Raw genomic sequence first — 23,449 nt, 5'->3', positions numbered from 1 at the left:
CCACTTGTCCATTTCTCCAGCCATTTCTCTAAAGAGTTTGCCAGAATTTATGTTTATAAGTAAACTAGATGCTAGAACCTTAACACAACAAATTATTTTGCTTGTCATTTCTTTTCAGCCGATAACAGTAGAACTCTGAACGTGGACTCCACTGCAATGACACTACCTATGTCTGATCCAACTGCATGGGCCACAGCAATGAATAATCTTGGAATGGCACCGCTGGGAATTGCCGGACAACCAATTTTACCTGGTATGTTATTTTTAATCACCTCGCAAGTGCTTATTTTTATTGACCATGTGGTAATAAATATAGCAGTATGACACAACTTATTTTGAAGTTGACATTTACCAGATTCTGCCTAGAGTGTGCATTTTTGTAATATGAGCTTTATAGTCTGGGTGGCCGGTAGTTACTAGTATACTCCGTTTTGCACTTTGGACACGCTGGGTGTATATCCAATGCAGGCTAGGGTCATTGAAGCTTTAAACAGCTCTTTGAAATACAAGGCAACAGGATTTTGGCAAGGAATTACAAAGCCTGTGTAATTTTATAGATTTCATAGAGGAGGCAAATAAACATGGAGACAGGAAGAGAACTGACTTAGATATCTCCAAAATCTTAAGATTCCTAGAGGAGAGGAAAGGAGATGGTGGAGGACAGCCCAAAGACTCTTTTTAACATTGAAGAACTGTGTGTAAATACACACACACATACATATATACATAAACAAAGTAACCCATAATAGAATTGACATGGTGGACTAACTCCATCTCCGCTAAAGATAAAATGAGAAGCAGAACATCACAGCACCTGGAGGGTTTTGTTTAGACACAAAAAAGCTTCCTGGACAGTGAGAGCTAATTAATCATTACAATAAATTTTTGAAGACATTTGGGAATTGCCATCTCAGGGAGCCTGAGGCAGTTTTTTAAACAGCCTAAACATTAATCTCCCCAGATGCAATTAATTGTGACTCTACTTAAAAGCACAACAGGACCAGGACAATCTAGAACCTTGCTACTCAAAGTGTGCCCTACATAACCTGGGAACCACTTAGAATCCCAGAATCTCAGGCCCCAGCACAGACCTACTGAATCAGAAGCTGCATTTTCTCAAGATCCCCAGGTGCTTCGCAGGCACGCTAAATTTGAGGAACAGATTTAGAGTAATGACATTTTGTCTTGCCATTTATTTATATAGTTAGCTACACCCCCAAAAATATTATTTCACAATTCCAGCCCAGGTTTTAAATCCTTATAAGTTATAATGAGGGTGAGGTCCACTAGACAGCAATACTAATAATGAATTAAGAAATGTTATTACATCAAAAGCCAAGAAACAAGCATAAAAGCAACCAAACATGAAGAAAAAAAAGGTATGTGAATAAGAAATGGGTGGAGAAAAAAAAGGAGTCTAAATTCTATATAGGGCAGGTGCAAAGAACTCTGCCAAACTATAATTCATACCATAGGTTGTAGTTCACCGGACTGTATTCTTCTCCATTAGACCAACAACAATTGAAATGAACAACCAAACATCCTTTGAGAGCTACAGTGATTGGACCATGGATCTCCTTAGGTTTTGAATGACTAGTGGGGCCAATCTGGGATCAGTGAATGTTACTGTAGGAGCCAGTATTGCAGAGTGGTTAAGATGTCAGGTTCTGGATTCAGTCTGCTTGGCTTCCAAGCCTGTTTCTTTCACTATTTGATCTCGAGCAGTTGTGTATCTTCTGAGACTCAGTGTCCTCATCTACAAAGTCAGACTAATAGTACCTAACTCCTAGGATTGTTATGACAATTAAATCATACTTAGCACAATGTCTGGTACATAGAAGGTGCTCAAAAATGGCAGCTATTAAAATACTTTAAAAATCATTATTAATGTATTTCTTATAGACATTTCTAAGGAAGTAATGAGTGTTTTATTTAGTACCTCTTTATTATTTGATTATAATAGAATTTAAACTGAAATATATATTGTTTTATATTGTTTTAAACTGAAATATATATTGTGGAGTGTCCCTGAGTCACAACACTTATAGTCTAAGATGACTAGACAATCTAATTTGACTTAAATATTTCCAGTTTATGACAGTCTGGACCATATGTATAAAAGTCCCAGGAAAAATATTGAGGCCACATCTGCGCTGTGGTCCAGGGGACTAAATGTTAACTGATATCATATGATTTGTAAGTTATCATATATAAGCATAAATCTATGCTCACAAAGTAATATTCAATACTTAGTCACCCATCTATAACATAGAAAAAGAAAGGCCTAGCATTGAGAACAAAAATGCCACAAAGCAATCATTACAGACCCAAAGCTTGAGCTGGGGTCAATAATAAGGCTAGAAGATTGGGGTAAGTTTTCTTAACAGTGTGGTGGAGGGCTTGAATCCTCATAACAGTATCTTGCTTAGTGCTTAACAACACAGGCCTTGAAGTCAGAGGACTACCTGGGTTTGAGTCCTTGCTCTGCCACTTACTGTGTTACCTTAAGCAAGTTACTTGACCTCTCTGTTCCTCAGTTTTCTCATCTGTAAAATGGAGATAATGATAGTGTCCTAGCTCATAGGATTACTGTGGACATTAAATAATATACTTAGCACACTGCTTACCATATAATAAGCACCCAATAAAGATAAACTGTCATCATTATTACTACTCTTAGCAGTACTATATGCTCTTTGATGTAGAGGAAGTACTAACATACATTCTTCAAATCGCTGCTAAGCTCCCACTTAAATTGAAAGTATTTGGATGCTATGCAGCCACTGTCAATGCTAGTATGCTAATGAGCGTTCTGCACATCCAGCTTCAACCAGACATTTGAAACCTCAAGAGTATTTTTAATTTCTACCATTGGCCCCCTTCTCCACATCTTGTTTTCTTAACGACTGTAAAGAAATGGTTTATCTTTGACTTGTATGTAATTCAGTGATTCTGCCTGCCACCATGCTCCAGGGAAAGTTAATTGACTCTTTGGAAACCTGGTCATAGAAATGCTGGTATTAGTTCAGTAGTTCCCTTTTTGTCTTAAAGTGCATGGGGCAATAACATCAGGCTGAGATATACTTTGTAAAGCTATGTGTAAAATCACTTAAGTTATGTGTGAACTGGTTTTTCTCGTCTCTGTATTATTTTAGGAAGGCAGTTTACCATTGAGATTTGAACATGGGTTCTAGATCCAGAATGCCTATGTTCAAATCTCTGTCATTAACTAGTTGTGTGACCATTGACAAGTTACTTCACTTCTCTATGCCTCAGTTTCTTCATCTGTAAAATGCAGATAATAACGGCACCTGTGTTATAGGGTTGTTATGAGGATTCATGTGTTAATACATGTAAAGCCTTAGAATGATGCCTGGCTCACAGTAATTCCTCAGTTAACTCAGCTATTGTTATTATTCTTTCAAGTTCACATGTGTGATGTGGCTCACAAAAAGTTGAATTATGACTCATCTTTACCTTTAACAATAGTGAAGGACAGTAAATGCAAGGGTGAAGTTTTTGCCTGGTGAAATACTGGACAGCAACAGGTGAAGAGAACAGTATATGTCTGACAGTGCTGATGCCTGTTCCTTATAAATCTGGTGGGGATTTTCACAGAAATGGAAGGTTGGCATGACACTCCAATGCTCCCTACCTTTCTTCTTGCCAAGGTCTGGAGAACAGAGTGCCTGCCATCTTTACAATGGATTAAAACATCTCCCTGATCAGCTCCCCATGCCTCAAGATTTCTTAAAATGGAAAAGGCAGCAAATAAGCCTCATGGAGCTGTTGCCTGAAGTTACCCATCAAAGGCTCAGTAATTCAGCTACTTTTATGCTCCTCAGGAGGTTTCCTACTGAGCCAGCAGACTTTTCTTTGTCCTGTCTCATCTGGCCTGTCTGTGACAATAGAAAAGTCTTTTGACATTGATGAAAAACTAACAATAATGTAAACTTCCTTCACTTCCCCCAGAGACCTCCAATCTATACTGTCATGGATGCTGAGTCTCTTGGACACACACTTGTCGTGAGGGCAATGTCTGGCATAATTATTATATTCATTGAGTAGGGAGTAGAAACAGGCTATCTCTGAGGTTTGGTGTGGAGTTCCCTTTCAACTAACATGGTGTTTTGTACAGCTGTGGTTCAATAAAGTTAATCCATAATGATGGCAGATCAGGAGGTCCCCTCTGGCTGGCAGCTGTCTTTCCTGCAAGAGTATTTGCTTTGAGAAGCTGGTCAAATAAGACTAATGTTAGTGGAACCCAATAGAGTCAGGCCCTCTGGTTAAAGAACATTGTTCTGCCCCAGTCATTCCAGATGAATCCAAGGGTGGACCCATTAAGGGATACTTGCTGAATACTGCCTGCTGCTTCCTTTATTTTCCCCTCGATTAAAATATCCTTAGCAGCCAAGTGTGGAGCCTGTGAAGTCCAAAAAGAGAAGAGTCCCTCATTATGATGTCCCCACTGTATTGACTGTGTCTGCTCCATAATGAAAGATATTGGAAAATATGGACTCATGGACCTTATTTCCAGAGCAAAGCCTTGCTCATTCTTAAGGAGGCAGTTCTCACTGGATCCAACAGACCAACTCTGATGGAAACAGAAAGAAAGAAGGAGTTTGTATGATACATGACAGACCACTGTTCTGCAAGCTCCTCAGGAAGGCCTGGCCTTCGGTTTGTATTATTTTTAATATCTGCCACAAATAGAGTATGCTTTTAGTGGCAAAAAAGTTGCAATCCTGAGAAAGGAGAGCACTGTTCCTCATCATGGTTTATATTTTACCAAGAGCCAATAATATGTAAACATTATATATACCAGATAAAATTAATGTCTCTTCAAAACAAACCTGAATTTTACCTACTGATGGTACTCTCAAGATTTACCATGGAGCATATCTACACCTGGAGATATTCATTTAAGTCTCCTCCATGCCATCAAGCTCCTGTACTAACACAACAGCTGGCAGTTAGCTGTTGTGTCAGGCCATCCTTTCAAAAAAAAAGACCGAGGCGTCATCATTTGGTTTGGACATAATTGGGACCCTACTTTTATGAATATGAATGAGTTCTATATTGTATAGCTGAAAAGGTTAAAAATGTTGTAGTTATTTATCTTGGTATTACAGAAGTACTTTACTTCAACAAAAATGTATGACTTTATATGATCTATGTATTATCATATTTTTATTTGGGAACAAGCACATCATGATTTTGACTTGATTACTGTCAACAACAAGATTAACTGGGCCACAGAAGGGCAAACAGGAGATGGTCAACATAATAGAGACTGTGTATTGAGGTCCCCACAAAGAATGAGGTCCTATCTCCCAGGGAAGACACCAAGAAATACAGATAGTGAGGCCCTCGACATCACAGTCTGTGTAGGTAAATGCTGTGGAGCTGTTTTCTTGTGGAAATATTTTAAACTATTTAAAGCCTTTGGAAGAGTACATGAAGCTCAAGGGCTAGAGGATCTTTGAGATAAGAATTTCATGACATTAACTAGCTGGAATAAGTAAAGCACAGTGATAGGAACAATCATTTAAAAAGAAAAGACTCCCCATGGAAACTATTAGGAGAAGGAACTGAGTGAAACTATTTGCTTATTCATTCATTAATACAAGAAATATTCACTGAAGCCTGCCAGTATGAAGGTACTGTGAGAAGCCCTGAGAACAGAGCAATGAATAAGAAAGACAAAGTTTCCTACCCTCATAGTGACTCCAATACTTTTAGAACTTTCGCATTCTCTCCCTAATCCAACATGTTCTCGAGTATGAGTTGGCTCTTCACTGACAACAGCTCAAAGGCCTTCCTTTCATTTTGTTCATTTGTTCTGTTATTTATCCATCCATTCATTGAAAATCTATTGAGCTAGATATAGGGGATTCCAATATGGGCATGGCACAATCCTTGCCTTCAAGTTCAAGTTGCAGTGGCAGAGGCAACAAAGTAAATATCACTACACTATCATGTTGCAAGTGTGATAATAGAAACTTGTACGTAAGTACTGTTTTAGCCCAGGTGTGGTGAGGGGAAATGCTAGGTAGATGGCGGTGTCAGAGAAGGTTCACAAAAGAGGTAACGTTTGAGCTAGGTGTCCAGGTATATATAGGAGTATGTCAGGAGGATGAAAGAACTAAGAACAGTGTAGGCAGAGAAAACAGTGCATCAGTGATTGGAAGGTAAGCAAGGGTATACAGTATGGAGACAGTGGTTAACTATTGAGTTACATCACCTCATTCAGCAAAGACTTTGAGGCAGCTTATAAGAAAGATTACAGTATATGAAAAAATACAATAATTTATAAAAAAATAAAATAAAATAACTCAGCATCTGGGAAAATATAAATGAGAATAGAAGACAAAGACCAGGTAGGGAAATTAATTAAAATTCACGTGTGTAGGTCATAGGATTCCCACCTGATTTCTGAAGTTGAGCTGCCCCTGTGACAAAGCAGCCAAAACAAAAAAGGGAAACCTGATCAGTTATAGAATTTGCATTTTCCATGAAGAAAAAATATACCAGTCCTCAGGGGAAGTGAAGCTTTTAATGGCCCTTAATAATGTGTGTGTGTGTGTGACATTCTAGTTCTGAAAGAAATTTTTCACAGAAAGTTTCATATATAGGGGAGCACGCTAAGTGAAATGGTTGAGTGATCTCAAAAGCCCAAACACTGGTGTGTAGGCCAGGACCCGTTTATGGCAAAATGTAAAAACTAAGAATGCAGTAAATTTGTCATGAAGCTAAATTTGCTCAATTGAAAGGACTGCCCTTTATTCTGAGGTGATAGACTTCCTGTATTTTTGGTTTTAAAATCTTCTTTCTTTTATGAACTGTATGAATAGAGTATTGGTTAGTTTCTTTGTTATTTTTTCCCCACTTATTTTCTTGTCAGATTAAGAGGCTGGTGACCTTAAATATGCATATAATTTTATTCATTTCCAAAATCCAGATATCTGGGAACCACAGATGTAGTGGGAAATGTCCTCACTAATGCCCCTCCAAAGGTGAATACCTTTGGAGGGCATGACTCTGGACCTGTCAAATGTTCTAAAAAGGCAAGAACACAGTGTAAATGAATAAAAAGGAGTTGAGGGAAGATGGGCTACAAAGGGAGATTTTGCAAAACTTTGCACTAAAGGAATAAAGCTCCACTGGTGGAAATTTGGGATCAAAGTTGAGATATGTTTGGGAGGACCTTTGTGAACTGAAATTGTGCCACATAACCCACCAATCCCAGTTTGCCAGGTTGTTTGCTGTTGTACATGAGCCAGGCCCTGTCTCACCTTTCCAGTGGAGCTGAAACAAGTGTTTAGATGATCTTTTGGGGAAACGGGACAGATGTAGGTAGAATTTGAGAGTCATTGTAAAAAACTTTGGGAACTTGTGCCTCCAAGAGGGGTGGTGAGAAGTCCAGAATCATCTCACAGCTCAGCCAGGCTGTCCTTGGAAATCTGTGTTCTCTCTTCAGATTAGAAGAGAGATATAAGGTTGAGTAGGTAGATACTAATCTGACAAAGACTGCCTAAAAAGTCTTTTAAAGTAACTATGTAGAAAGGAGGCAGGACTGTAATGGGTTAAAATTTCCCAGTACACAGGCATAATTCTTAATTTTCCAATGAATTTTGTAGGAACTCTAAAGAAATAACAATAATGTCTCAGAAATATGTAGCTCAGTTGAAATCATAACTTTCTATAAAATAGCTTAATTATGCATATATAATTAGATCCTATTTGAAATAGTTATTTTGGAATAATCTGTGGTTGCATTTCCGTGGTTTTACTGTGATTAAAAACTACCGCCTGGGGCTCAGGGGTCTCTGGAACACCTAAAAGATTGGAAATGCTTTTATTGGGCCAGGGGCGCTTGGATGGGGAGAAGTCGTTAAGTGCAGGCAAAGCCTTTTTGAGAGTGTAAAGCGGCTTCCAGTAAGAACCAGGGTCCAGTTCTGAAAATTGTAAGCAAGATAGTCAATGTGTGTCACTTCCTACCTTTGCCTACCTCCAATTGACACATGGCCACAATTTCAACTTCTTTTATGGCACAAAATTGCAACAATGAATTTTAAAAAGAGGCCCGAAACACTGTGACAATGCATGTGTCAAATATCTCAATAGGAAATTCTGGGTTTAGAGATAAGCAACCCCAGGATAGCCTCCTGGATAGGAAGGTTTGAAATCCACATACAAGGTTGAGTAGGTAGATACTGATCTGACAAAGAGCATATGTCTTTCTCTGTGAAACTGTGGACTTCGTGGGAAGCAGTGTAGACTAATGGTTAGGAGCATGTTTAGTGAGAGCCACTTACTGTGTATCCTTACTGTGTTATCTCTTTCAGCTTCAATTTCCTCATCTGTAAAATAGGGAATATTGTTTCCCATCCTTTAGGATTGTTGTGAAGATTAAGTCAGATGCAGTGTATAAAACCTGGAAATTCATAAGTAGCCAATTAATGGGTAGCTAGTATTCCTCTCCCCTGCCACAAAGGTAAAAGTTGGCATTTTACAGCGAGAAGATCGCCTGAGGTCAGGAGTTCGAGACCAGCCTGGCCAACATGGTAAAACGCCATCTCTACTAAAAATACAAAAATTAGCTGGGCATATTGGCGTGTGCTTGTAATCCCAGCTACTAGGGAGGCTGAGGCAGGAGAATTGCTTGAACCCGGGAGGCAGAGGTTGCAGTGAGATGAGATCATGCCATTGCACTCCAGCTTAGATGATAAGAGCGAGACTCCATCTCAAAAAAAAGAAAAAGCCAGCATGAACGGGCCTGCCAAAAACTATTAGGATTGAACCATAAAATAGGCACATTGTGATATCTTTGTCAGACATCAGATGTAGAACACCTCTGAAGTTTCTACGGTTTTGTAGACAACTGTTATCTTAGTACACCTAGTAGAGCGTCAGTCATCTGACATTGTTCCAACTGAACAATGGTCCTTCCATATAGCAACAGTGTAGTGGCAACAGTTGCCCAAGACAGTGGCTCTGTGCCCTGCAGGATCCCAAAGCGCCTTTTCAAAAATCTGAGAAAAATCATGGTCAGTCTAGTTTGGCTGTTCAGTGTACTTTCTATTTTCATTCCTTGAAAATTGTTAACTCTATTAACCAATCACACTCCACTGCAGCCATGCTGGATATTCTCCTTATCTATTGCTATATAACAAACTACCTTAGAAGTTAGTGACTTAAAACACAATCATTTTATTATATTTTAAGATTTTTCTGGATGAGGAATTTGGGTAGGACTGAGATGGACAATTTTTCTGTTCTATATGATATCAACTGGGATACCTCAGTTGTGGCAGGCTGATTTCAACACTTCACTCATATGCATGGCACCTTGGCAAGGACAGATACAAGACTGGGCTCAGCTGGATCCATCTTCTGCCATTTGCTCTAAGTCCCTCTCCACATGGTCTCTCTAGCAGGGTAGTCAGCCTTGCATGAGGATGAAAAGCTCCTGTATCACACATTTCCAGAGACAAAAGGTAGAAATTGCATCTCTCTTAATGCCTGGGCCTGAAAAAGGACACAATATCCCTTCTGCCGTATTCTGTTGGTTAAAGCAGTTCTAGAGCCCATCCAGATTCAAAGGGATGGGGCATAGACCCTTACCTTGATGGAAGGAGAATCAAAGAATTTATATCCAACTTTAATCCACCATATTGGGGGAAAAAGAATTGTGTGTAAACATGTTGTTGCTCATATGCCTTATTTTTTCAGCATATTTGCTTCACTTTATATCTGCAATCATATTAATTCATTGAAACCATTGTCATACTACATTGAGAGGCAGTGTAGTGGTTAAGGGCATTAGAATTAGACCAAGTTGGATTTGAATTCTAGGTCTGCCTCTTACTGGCTGTATAAACTTGAGCACGTAACTAAACCCCCCTTGAACCTCAATTTCTTTATCCATAAAATGAAGGATAACAATATCTAAGCTCACAGGTCTATTAGAATGTGATTACATAAAATGCTTAGCACTGAACCTAAAATATTTTAAACACTTAATAAACAGTTATGGTGATTCACTGATGGTACAGCATTGTAACTATTTGCGTGGTTGTTTCCAAACTACAGTATAAGGCCAAGGATTTTTGTCTTATTCATTTCTGCAACCCCAACACCTGACATAGGACCTGTCATCAAAATATTGAATGAATAGATATAGGGATAACTGGGTAGCTGCACAGAAATGACATTTGTCTCCATTGTAATTCCTTGGCTCAGATGTGTACAGAGAATGGACAATAATCACTCTGCCAAGGTTGAGTAAGTGCAAGTTGCTAGGTAGCAGGAAGGCTCAAAGCTACATGAAAACATTACTTGAAATCACATGGTAGAGTTGCAAGTCTGAGGAGCAAGCTGGCCCCAGCTAACAGACAGCATTTGCAGAATTTCCGGTGGGCTGGGACTTTGGGAAGTACATGAATCAGAAGAGGGAATACGGCCTGGGCCTGGTGGCTCATGCTGTAATCCCCACACTTTGGGAGGCCAAGGCAGGTGGATCACTTGAGGTCAGAAGTTTGAGACCAGCCTGACCAACATGGTGAAACCCCTTCTCTAGTAAAAATACAAAAAAAAAAAAAAAATTAGCCAGGCATGGTAGCGCATGCCTGTAATCCCAGCTACTAGGGAGGCTGAGGCAGGAGAATTGCTTGAACCCAAGAGGCGGAGGTTGCAATGAGCTGAGATCGCACCACTGCACTCCAGCCTGGGCAACAGAGCAGGACTCTGTCTCAAAAAAAAAAAAGAGAGAATACAGAGAATACAAATCAACATGTCATGGCTCTTTCAGCAATGGCCATGCCAAGAGTCAAGAAGGCAGTGGGGAGATGGTGTTAGAAGAGACGGTAAAAGCAAAATAGAACAGGATATTTATTGCAAAAAGGACTTTGGAGGAGTATCTTGGCCTTTTCCATAACTGTTTTGTATGATTTCAAATCTTTGAAAGTTTGAATTCCTAATATAAGTGGCAATGGTACATACTTGGTAGTACTCCACAAGCCAGGCCAGGGGCCTGGAAAAGGGAGAGAATTTCTCTGGTGTTCTATTCCCAGTGTGTTTTAAATTGCTGGTATTCTTTGATTTTTCAGGTTCTGCAATATATGTATAAAGCCCATGACTTCAAATGGTTTTCTTGGTTGACACTGGAAATCCACATTCACTTTGGTGCTTAATGGTTAAAGATAAACAAAAGAAATAATCAACGTGATAGAAGCCTTTGAAATGTCATGTACAACCTGCCCTCTAGCAAGCCCTTATGGGCAGTGTAGCCTATGGAACTCCTGGCATATTGAACAAAAGGAAGAGGGGGAGTTTATCTACTCTGGCTTTAGCCATATGCAATGAATACATTTGCTTTTAAATGAATTTATAAAATATTAATGTAATTATACGAAACAGCACAGTGGTAAGTACATCAGTCAGGAGTTATATTTATCCTGTATATTTGTTTTTTGTTTGTCTCTATTTATTAGTAGACAGTACATGGAGACAGACATTTCCTTCTCAGCCGAAGTGGCAGAACTTGTTTAATGAGCTGATGTTTCTGTAATCTGTGGTAAGGTAGAGTTGTGAGTGACAGAGCTATATGAATAACAAGGAGGCAGGTACAACAATAGAAGGAAGACAAACATTTCAGTAGAAGAGGAAAAATAAATGGGATTGTTTTGTTGGCACACAATCTAATCTGATCTTTTCCTAACGAAAAATAACAGTTTGTAAATGGGTAAGATAATGTTAATAATTTCTCCAAAATCTTCTGCATGAGGAATCAAATTTTCTGAAGACATAAATGGCATTCTTAACCATAGTGCTCTTATTTTACAGCATAGGAAGACAGGGTATCAGAAGCCTTAAGTTCTCTAAGATCGAATGGGAAACCTAGACACCACCCCCAACACTTGCATAAAGCCTGACATATAAGAAGCCTATCACAGATGTTTGTGAATGTGTGAATGAATGCCTGAATCAGTGAATTTATCAGTGTGAGTTTTCACATTTTAAATGGAAGGAAGGAAACTTACCTATCAGGACTATCTCTCATGCCAGAGGTCTTTATATCTGTTCTGTGCTTTTGTCCTTTGAGCTAAATGCCATTATTTACCCCCTACTTTTACCAAAAAGGAAATAGAGGCACACAGATATTAAGAAACTTTCTTCAGCGTCATTTAACTACTATATGGAGGAGAGTAGAGTATAGATATGAGAGCCGTGGTTGGGAGGCAGGGAAGGGGAGAGTGTGTGTGTGTGTGTGTGTGTGTGTGTGTACATGCAAGTTGAGTGAGATGACATTTGAGGGCTAAAAGTAAATATTTTCATAAAAATAAAACTTCCTCTTGGGAGAATTTTTTTCTTCCCAAACATTTTCAGGGTCTTGACATCACAGGATAAAAAGGCATGTGAGAGGCTCAGTAATGCCCTAGCTTGCTTGGGCTGCCTTTGTAACAGGGGATGTCCATGTGCCACCTGCCTGCCCAGTTCCAGATCTCCCTCTGATTGTGCCTGTCAGACCTGAGGTTCTGCTTCTGTGGGAATCCTGGGTTCTTCCTGCCGTTTAGGTTGACCTCGTCCAGCATCTTAGAGACAAAGAGCCACCCAGGGGACTTCAGGGCCACTTTAAGGACATGTGTACAGGCATTGCTCTTCTGGCCTGTGTGGTGAACATGGTGAAGTCTTTGGGAGTAAGGCCTGCTACTACTGCTGTAACTACCTCTGCGTTACCAGAACCCCTCAGGCTGCAGTACTTTCTTTCTTTGCAGTCCACTGTGTGTGGTTCTATAGCGAAGGCAGAAGTGGGAGGCAGAGAAACAAAGAAGTAGAGTGCACTCCCTTCTCTCAAAGAAATTCCATTTTGACCTAGAGACAAGATTTAAACAATGAAATCAATACTGGCCTTAGACCTAGGCAAGTGGGGCTCCTCCTCAGGGGCCCCTGTGCTTTGGAATGCCTATCTGGATAATTTCTAAGTCCCCTTCCAGAGTCAAGCACTGGCCAGGCAGGCAGTGTCATCAGGGCAGCTGTCCTGGGTCCAGAGCAGCTCCTCCTTGTATTCTGGTTGTAAGAAGTACCTTTCTTGAAATTTTCTAAGTTCCCCTCCAGTGTCTGGGACTGACTGTGACTGGCATTATCATCTGAGAAGCCCCAATCTTAAACTGGACACATGTGTACCTGAGTCCCCATTTCTCCCCTTTGGGATACTATCCAATCCTCTAACTTGTATGTGCAGTGAACTAGATGCCCCAAGAAGCTTCAGGACTCATGGAATCCTCCCCAGAGTCTTGGTTCCAGGAGAGTGGCCTGGCAAGGAAACCACTCCAGCTGGCTGGTGTGGTATTTCTTTCATGGTATCGCGTGAGATTGTGCCACGAAAATGCTGCCAGTACTGATTAGCAGTGAAACAAACCGTGTACGTAGATAGGCCCCACAAAAAATACTTGTTTGGGTGCCCCCACACATGCTAGAGGCATCCCTGAATTAAACAAAGAATGATGCAAAATAAAAAAAAAAAATCAGTGGTAACAAGTGTAGAACCAATAGCTTTTAGAGGCAAAGTCAAGAATGAACCAGAATTATCTGGAAAAGCCTCTTCAAGGAAGGTGACACTTAAGACAGGCCTTGAAGCATAGGGAGAATTTGCGGAGGCTCAAATAATTCCAGGCAGAAAGAAAAACATGAACAAAGGTACAGAGAATAGTTATTTATCAAACCTATGCTCAGCATATTAGAATCATCATTTTGTTTACTCCTCACAGCTTCCTGTAACGTAGGCGATATTAATCCTATTTTGCAGATGAGGAAATGGAAGTTCATCCTGCTAAGCAAATGGTAGACCTAAAACCCAGGTCTGCTTGATCCCCAAAACTCTGTGCTCTTAATATCATGCTGTACTATACAAAGCAAACATGTACAAGGAACAGTAAAAAGCCTTCTCAGAATGGAGCAGAGAGTGTGTGTTGGAAACTAGTAGAGGCAAGATCAGTAGACAAGGCATGGCCATGCTATGAAAGACCTTGGATGCCACAATGAGATGCAGAGACTTATATAAGCCCTGGTCAAACCAAACAGCCCCATCCCAAAAGGAAAATGCACAACTATAAGATAATATTTAAAACCTGGGAATATTAAGTACCATGCTTGTTAAATATTTTGCCTCTGTCTTAGAAAGGCCTTTGATTTGAAGCTTACAAAGTAACATTCTATCTCCACTTAACCTTGCCTGGTGTCATTTATTGTTCTCTCTTCTCCTTTTTTAGACTTTGATCCTGCTCTTGGAATGATGACTGGAATTCCACCAATAACTCCAATGATGCCTGGTTTGGGAATAGTACCTCCACCAATTCCTCCAGATATGCCAGTAGTAAAAGAGATCATACACTGTAAAAGCTGCACGCTCTTCCCTCCAAATCCAAGTAATATTCTGCTTTTTTCTCCACGCAAGACACAATGTTTTAGTGTACAAGAAAGGTTTCTTCTTTTTCAAAAGAATACCCAAGGGCTTCATAGATGTTTGTACGAAAGCTTCACCTAGAGAACAGAAGACAGGAAAATTTTCTCTTGCTGGGCAGAGTTGAATTTTATGCACACAACAGTAGACTTTTGTGTGCAGGTTGCAGTACAAATGATACATGTTTCTAATGCCGTCTGGTAAGGAATTCAAGTGTGTTAGTAAAGAAGGAAGCATACAGATTGCTCAACACCATCATTTGCAGTCTTTTCTTTTCATAACTGCCGCATGTGCTGATGGTGGCAGAGACAGAGTGTGGTCTGAGGCACATGAGAATATACATTTGGTGCTAAGAATCTTCCACTGCTAGCAGCTATTCATACATCACTCGAACCACTGCTATTCAACTGATGGGTTGTAATATACAGTGAGGCATGGTTCAACATATTGGAAGGGCAAAGAGGAATGTTGAGACTAAGTCACACTACTTGTAGCCACCAGTCAATGCAGTTCATGTGGAAGTAATCTAGAGATCCATTTGTCAGTAATGAACAGGCTTCTCCTTAGATTCACTTTAAAACGTGTAAAGATAGGGTGGCCATATTTTACTTAAAATGTCCCACTAATAATAATTGACTAAAACTTTTTTTCCAGATGCACTTGGGGTTTTATATACATTCAGTGATTAGAAGCTGATTCTGCATGTGTCCCAAGCCTCATTAATGATTTTTCCATAGTTCTAGTCATACTGGGTGGCATACCAAGGGAACCACCACTACAGTACAAAGATTAGAGCTGTTTGTTAAGGGATACATTCAGTGGTTTAGGGCATAGATCAAATGACCTTGCCTTATCAGGATAAATATGAATCTTTGACATGTGACTTAAGACAAATATTTCATCTCCTACCTTAAATAGGAATCAGTTAATCATGGCCCAAGCCCTGGCAGGGACCCAGATTTTACTTAGTATGGTCTGCTCATAACTGAGAGGATTTTATAATCAATCAGGGTCGGTTGGATAGATCATCTTGGCCTCTTTTGCTAGGAAAAAAAAAAGACAGATCTTTATGCTTTCTTCTGGTTTTTGAACGTGGTTGTCAACAGGAGACATCCTTCCAGACCAATAAGAAATCTAGGAGGCCAGCATCTCAAAGGACTGTATTGAGAGAAGAGCTAGTATGTCACAAGGAGAATTAGGGAATGGAGAATAAGATGGCCCTTGCAGGCCTTACTTGCCAGCTCAAATGGCCATTCCTGAATTTGTGTTTAGTGCCTAAGTGAATGAGCAGCACCATTTTATCTGTCTCTTACTCTTAGTTCCACTGTCCCTACAAGTGGGCAATGGCCTTTTTTACCTTTCAGCATGTTGCTTTTGGATTAGAGAAAGTTGTGCATTCCTGATAGTACCTTTTCTACATAAACAGCCATGAACTTAGGCACTGCCAGTGTTAAAACCTCCTCCTTATGAAAGGGTAGAATCCTGCTGATTTAATCATTCATTTATCGCATAATCAGCCTGCAGCAGGCTTTCATTGTCTCAGATACATCTAAGCTAACAGGATGGCTCACAACCTGTAATGTCCAGGTTGGGTGCAGTAGTTTACTTTACAGGATGTTCGGTTTCTAAATTTCTAAAGCATAGATGCCTTGTTTATGACACATAGACCATATTGTTGAGCAGTCTTCAAATGAATCTAGAAATATATAGCTTAAGAAGGCTCTAACTTTTGGTAGCCTCTAGTAAAAGAAACGGACTGACATCTCTCAAATACATTTTTATATTTCCACACCTGCAGCCATGCCTCTACAGTTCTGAGTTGGAAGGGCCACAGAGTGAGAGGGCAACATATCTCCCCCATGGCTCCGTCTTTTAGTTCTTCATCCTTGTATTGAGAATGCTTACGGGGCAACTAGCACCAGTAAATTGGTGGCTTCTGGGAAGGAACCTGGCCTTGGAATTGAATTCAAATATAAAACTCTTGACACAGCTTAAAGTAAACTGGTGTTCTGTTTGCTTTTTAGAACTTGAGTTTTGTTCAAAGGGGGCTTGGATTACTTGGGTGGAGAAAACACTAATAGAAGTGCTTCTCTTAGTTCTCTGCTGAAAGCATGGCAAAAGTGACATTGTTGTTGGTGGCCCCAAGACATTGCTTTGTGAAGGTGAGATGGGAAGAGCAGGGTAGGAAAGGAAGAACAGGGATTTGGTGTGACTGAACCCTTTATCATCTCAGCCCACCAACCCTGCCTTATCAGGCCTTGATTATTGTATTAGTCTGTTCTCACATTGCTATAAAGAAACACCTGAGACTGGGTCATTTTTAAAGAAAAGAGGTTGAATTGGCTTATGGTTCTGCAGGCTGTTCAGGAAGCATAGTGGCTTCTGCTTCTGGGGAGGCCTCAGGAAGCTTCCAATCATGGTGGAAGGCAGAGATGGAGCGAGGTGTCTCATGTGGCAGGAGCAGGAACAAGAGAATGGGGATGAGGTGCTCCTGACTTTTAAACAACCATATCTCACGGGAACTCACTCACTATCACAAGAGCAGCACCAAAAGGATGGTGCTAAACCATTCATGAGAAATCCACCCCCTCATCTAATCACCTCCCACCAGGCCCCACCTCTAACGTGGGGTATTACAATTCTACATGAGAATTGGGCAGGAACACAGGGCCGAACCATATCAATTATAAACCCCACTCCTTACTCCTGCCTGTCTCTGGTATATTCTCTTACACTCAATGGCCTCTGAAATTCCTCTCAGCAATAAGGTCCTGTGATTCAGGGACTCATACAGTCTGCTTCTAATTCTTGTTGCTTTATTTGAAAGTATCTTTGCCGTCCATTCCTTCCCCTGTGTCCCACCTGATATTTCATCCAAGTGCTTGTCACATATATAGAACCATAAAATTGTCCTGTGGCTCCCACTGCCCACAGAGTCATAGTCCAACTCCTGACCTCAAAAACCTTTTACTTGTCTGCTTCATATGACTGTCTTCAATCCATCACTTCTACTTGCCACATACCTGCCCTTTAGTCAGGTTCAACTACTTCCTGACCTCATACTCCTCACACTCTCCTCCAGCCCAACTTCAAGCATACCCCTTTCTGGTGCACTTCCACATGGAAGGTATCAGAACTAAAACTGTAGTGAATCACTCTAAGGCATTTTCACTTAAATAGTGAATGCCAAATCTAATGGATTTCTTTCCCTCACACAGTGCATTTAATCTGTGAGAAAATTATGTCAGTCTACCTAACAACATATGTCTGTAATCCTTCCATATTCACGAATAACCACTGCTATGATTTAGTTTGTATCTGCCATGATTCATTTTCTAAATTATTGTAATAGCCTTCTAATTAGTCTTCCTTCTTCATTCTTGCCCCCTACAGTCTATTCTGAACAGAACAGACATTTTCTGTTTTAAAACCTAAACAGACATTTTCTGTTTTAAAACAGACTGTTAAAACCTAAGTCTGATCATGTAATTCCTCTGCTTAGAACCCTTGAATGGCTCCCCGTTTCACTCACAATAGAGACCAAAGTCCTTTTAATTGCCTAGAAGGTCAGATATGATCTGTTCCTCCCCTCCATTGTCTCTTTGACTTCATCTCCTACTCTCCTCCCCATCTCTTCCTCTGTTCCTGTCACACTGACCTTCATGCTGTTCCATGAACACACCAGCCACTCTCCCATCATAGGGCCTTTGCGCTAGCTCTTCCACCTACCTAGAATGCTTTCCCTCTAAATATCTGCATGGCCAACTCTCTCACTTCTTTCAAGTCTTTGCTCAAATGTCACTTTCTCAGTGACCCTGATAACCTATTTAAAAGTTATCTCTCTGCCACAGTCCCAATCCTATTTACCTTCTCTATTTTTTATATAACATGTATCTTTTTTTTGAGATAGGGTCTCGCTCTGTTGCCCAGGCCAGAGTGCAGTGGTGTGATCTTGGCTCACTGCAGCCTCCACCTCCTGGGCTCAAGTGATCCTCCTGCCTCAGCCTCTCGAGTAGCTGGGACTGCAGGCATGCCCTATCATGCCCAACTAATTTTTGTATTGTTTTTAAAGACAGGATTTCGCCATGTTGCCCATACTGGACTTATTACCTTTTAACCAACTATATAATTTGTAGAATATAAACCCCATGAAGGCAGAATTTTTGTCTTTTTTGTCTCCTGATGTATCACCAGCACTTAGAAAAGTGTCTTACATATAGTAGGTGTTCAATAAATATTTGTTGAATGATGGAGGGAGGGAGGGTTGGATGGATGATGACAGAAGGAGGGGTCAGAGGTCTAGAAAGCAAAGCAAGAGAGTATGAGGTAATTACTACTACATGCTAATGACTTCCAAATCTATATTTTTAGTCTATATCTCTTCTGAGCTTCAGATACATATAGCCAACTGCCTACTAGACTTTTCTGGGTGTGTCTACATCAAATGTACAAAAAATGGTATTATAGTATAGAGGACAGACTACCAGCTTATAAATCAAGAGAACTGTGTTCTATTCCCAGGTCTGTCACTAACTAGCTGTGGGATCTGGGGATAGTCATATAACCTCCTTAGTCTCAACCTCCTTGTCTGTAAAGCAAAAATAATGGGTTAGATTAGCCTAGATACCCCTAATGCTTCATCCAGCTCTAAAGTTATGATTCTCTACATTAAAAATGTAGCTACCGCAATAATTATTTACATAGGCAAAAGCCCTTTAAAATGCATTAGGAAAAGCAAGGGCTGGTTAGCAGGTAGCATGTAGAGCTTTGTACCTTCGCTGGAGCAGGCACTATAGCGTAATGGGTAAGTTTTCAAGCTCAGAAGTGACACAGGCCAGCCTGGTTTCATATCCCAGCTCTCCACCACTAAATAGCCATAAGATCTCTGATAAGGATCTTAACTTCTCTGTTGTAGACTAGGCAAAATCAGACCTGGTCTAAAAAGTCAATGGATCAAACTAGACTGGAGCAGACCAAGTACCAGTCTCCTAAAGATAAATGGTGAGTGAGTACCCCCATTGTTGCAGAAGCAACATCCTCTGATTTCCAGGAAATTGAGATATAACAAGAAAAAAAAAAGTGCCCTGGAACACACTTTTTTTTTCACAGAGTGTCTATCAGAGATTTACTGAATTCCCAATTAGCAGTTCTGAGTGGTGAAAAAAAAGGGTAATACCATTCTCTCCAGAAAATTTGGTTTTGCCAAGATTTTTCACTTCAGCGATTAGACCTTCTACGGAGAGGTTACATTTTGAGTCTACTGGGAAATAACAGTGAACAGGGCATAAGTAATGGAATATCATCTGCTATCCGTCTCCAGGAACATGGGAAAATACCCAGGAGCCAGAAAAAGAGCAAGAGCAATGTTTTCATTTTATCATATCAAAATGGGAAGACTCTCAGGGCTGAATGCTATAAAAAGAGTTAGAGAAAGTGGGTAAATTGAGCATTAATTAAAATTCCCCAGCCTTCTAATTTTTCCAATCAGTTGGGATTACATTAAGATACATTTAACCCCTGCTGATTGTCCAGGGGACCTTCAATCTTGAGCTCTCTAATAAAATCGACTTAAAGACTTTGCAGTATATAAATCCTGGCAAACCAGCTGAGTGATCTGTGATGCTCCTTTGAAAAGCCAGATTCAAGTGGCTTATCAGTTCTCTATACTGCTTCCTGCCTCACTTCTCAAAGATCAGCAATGACTCAGATTGCCCCAACATAGCTCCCCAGAGTAGATGCTTGGGTATAATTAGAATTGCTAAAAGCTCCTCCTTTTCCATTACCAGAGATTAGAATTCTTTTTATTCCCAGTTATCTTGAATCTTTATACATGGAACTTTTCTTTGTCTCCATCCTGAGTGGTGATTGGGGATATATAGAGCTTAGCACATTACCTGATTAATAGGTGGGCTTTGAATTTGCTCTCCTATGGGTTATCATTGCTGTGCCCTGATCACTGTACTTCAGTGGGATTAAAAAAATCAGGCCCAGACGACAAAGTGCTTTGAGCTGTTAATTAAGGAACAGGTACTATTCATTAAGGAAGATAGTATAGCCCATTGCCCTGCTTGGTGGCATACCCCTAAATCTCAGCAAATGCTATTGAAGAGGCTTTCTACATTTACCCAAGGAAAATAAATAAATCCTCAGCATTCTTGACATTACTCTTAGTGGCTTTTATGCTCTTTTACTTAGAAGACAGTCACCACAGAAGAATCACAGCACCTAAATAGGGTGATGACTTCATCACAGAATTTTTTTTTTATTTTGAGACGGAGCCTTGCTCTGTCGCCCAGGCTGGAGTGCAGTGGCAAGATCTCAGCTCACCGCAAGCTCCGCCTCCCAGGTTCAGGCCATTCTTCTGCCTCAGCCTCCTGATTAGCTGGGATTACAGGCATGTGCCACCATGCCCAGCTAATTTTTTGTATTTTTAGTAGAGACGGGGTTTCACCGTGTTAGCCAAGATGGTCTCAATCTCCTGACCTCGTGATCCGCCCACCTTGGCCTCCCAAAGAATTTTTAAATCCCACAAATGTAGCCAGGGGATGGAGCCTTTGCCTTTTCAGTGTTACATGTAACTGCCACAGTAACCACATGCTTTTTAGAGTCTCTCAGTGTACCTAAAGGTAGACTAAAGGAAACTCAAATGGTATAAAAGTGATTATTAGCTTCACAAAAGGATTCTTTGCCACCTAATTCTCCTAAATAGTAAACTTAGGAAGCGTTTTTGATTCTGAAACAGGATTGTATTCTAAAGTCTCTAATTTTAAAACATGGCTCTAACTATATGGATACTCTTGAAAATTCTTTACCTTATATAGTCAGTGGGGGGGTTGTGTTCCATGGTCAAAGCCATATGTGTCTTCATAGCTATAGATTTCTCTATCCATGTGAGTGGTTCCTTCTCAAACCCAGCCTTGTCTAAAGATCTGGGTGACGCAAGGATCTGGAAGTTTAGAAGTTCAGGTCTTAGCTACCACTCTACTCCAGACTTCTGGTAGGATTTTAGCAAGTCCCAGATTGGGAATTAAGAAACCTGGATTCTATAATAGTAAATAATAATAACACTACAATGACTGCTATTTATTGGGAACCTGCCAAGTGCTAGGCATTGAGCCACATGCAATATAGACAGTATATTATCAGTTATCCTACAATAACCCTTGTAAGGTGGGAACAGCATTCCTGTTTTCAAGATGAAAGAAGAAGTTTTCAGGGGTTATATAATTTTCCCAAGGTCATACGGTCAGTTATGAAGTTAAGATTTACATTTAGGTTTACCTGCTCCAAGTTCATGTTCCTTCTATCTAATGTGGTGACCTGGAATGAGACATTTAACCTCACTCAGCTTTTTCCTCTGTAATATCAGAGATTTAGACTAAGTCAATAGTTTTCAACTTTAACTACACGTTACAACTGCCTGAGAAGCTTAAAAAGCAACAACAACAACAAAAAAAAAAAAAAAGAAAAAACGAATGCACAGGCTGCACCCCAGACTAATTAAATAAATCAGACCCACTGGGGTAGGGCCCAGGCATTATTTGTTTAACTTCCAAATTGATTCGAATGTGCCACCAGAGTTAAGAATCACTGGAAGTGTGATGGCTAGAATCCCTTCCAGTTCTTAAAAACTCAAAAGCATAAGTCTCAAACAATTCTAGACCTCATCTTCTCTATTTTGGCCCAAACTACAACCTCTTCAGTGCCTGTGACTAAGACATTTCAGATTCCTGCTCACTAGGTTATTTTCCCTTTCCCTCTAATCCTTTCATATGGAACAAAAAACCAGTACAGTGAGGTCTTGAAATTACAGACTTGTAAAAATTAACAAAAAGTTTGTAAGTTCCCTGAATCCCTTTACCCCTTTTTTTTACCAAATACAGGGAAAGAGAGTATTATGAGTAACTGATTATTCTTAGCCACACCAACAAGACAGAGAGTAGTAGCAAAGTGAGGAAGCTAGAGATCCTGATACCCAAGGAAGCTCCCAAATCAACTGCTTGCCAACTTGGATAAGAGTCAGGTTGGGGGCCTTGGCCTAATCTATGAACAAGACTCATTTATTTTTGCATGTGAGCTGTAATCACTGGTTGTTGAGCTCTCCGAATCTTGAGTTAGGAGAATTGTTGTTAAGAGCTGAATGGAAAAGAATGGATTACACAAAATAAATCCTTGCAGATACAAAACCAACACTAGAAAACCCACGACCATCATGCTTTGTTTTGTTGGGCTACAAACTGTAGGAGTTTGCTTGGAAAATGCTTTGATACATATAAATAGCAACAAGGAGCTGGCAGATAGAACAGGCTTTATGTATAAGATGAGTGTATATTTTTTTGAAGCAGTGGGAGAATCATCTCATTAAGTAGGTTTTTAATGATTCTCTATGGCCAAATTTATCTCACTTTAGTTAATGATTTCCCAGACGAGCTTATTTTCTCTGCTGTCTTTCATATTTCCCTGTAAATGCTGCAAGACTGACTCTGGACCTCACCTCTCCAGCAAGGAATTTGAGGAAAGGCTCACTGATATTGAAAAAAACAACATAAAAGGGATGGTTTGTACTCTGACTGATTTTGTGAAACCAAATCATTCTGACAGCTGTAGGCATTGTTGTAAGTAGGTACCCCATCATTGTCAAATTAATCCTGAATCTGTTCCTTCAAAAAGCATTAACAGAGAGAATGTAGTAACTACAATCTGAATTAAACAAATCCTTTCTCAGGAACCCTGGTTCTGAGAACTCTTGAAAATAACAGTTTAAACTGAGTGGGATTTTCTCCCACTAATTTCTTAATAAAAATGACTAAAAATTTGGCATAGCTGGATTGTCACAACAAAAGTAACGAACAAAACTAAAGGACTCTGGATGGGACAGACAAATAGGCCTGGGTCTTTATGCTCCAGATATCATGGTCACCAAACGATTGAATAAAATGATTTTCAGGTTCACTAAGTCAGTTTTCTGTGGAGCAGAGATGAACA

General features: G+C 40.1%; 1 protein-coding gene across 12 annotated transcripts in view; it reads left to right on the top strand.

Annotated features, from left to right (window-relative positions):
• ENOX2 (ecto-NOX disulfide-thiol exchanger 2) overlaps positions 1-23,449 on the top strand; it is a 278,132-nt gene that overhangs the window by 199,264 nt on the left and 55,419 nt on the right. For all 12 annotated transcript variants that reach the window (XM_054472151.2, XM_054472149.2, XM_063660718.1 and 9 more), the window contains 2 exons: positions 119-253; positions 14,274-14,429. In XM_054472151.2, coding sequence (XP_054328126.1) covers positions 157-253; positions 14,274-14,429 — 253 coding nt within the window. In that variant the 5' untranslated portion in view covers positions 119-156. The remainder of the gene's footprint in view (positions 1-118; positions 254-14,273; positions 14,430-23,449) is intronic.

Source organism: Pongo pygmaeus, chromosome X (genome assembly GCF_028885625.2).
Source record: "Pongo pygmaeus isolate AG05252 chromosome X, NHGRI_mPonPyg2-v2.0_pri, whole genome shotgun sequence".
Lineage (NCBI taxonomy): Eukaryota > Metazoa > Chordata > Mammalia > Primates > Hominidae > Pongo > Pongo pygmaeus.
Note: the sequence above shows the minus strand (reverse complement) of the source record. Positions and strands in the feature narration are given on the sequence as shown.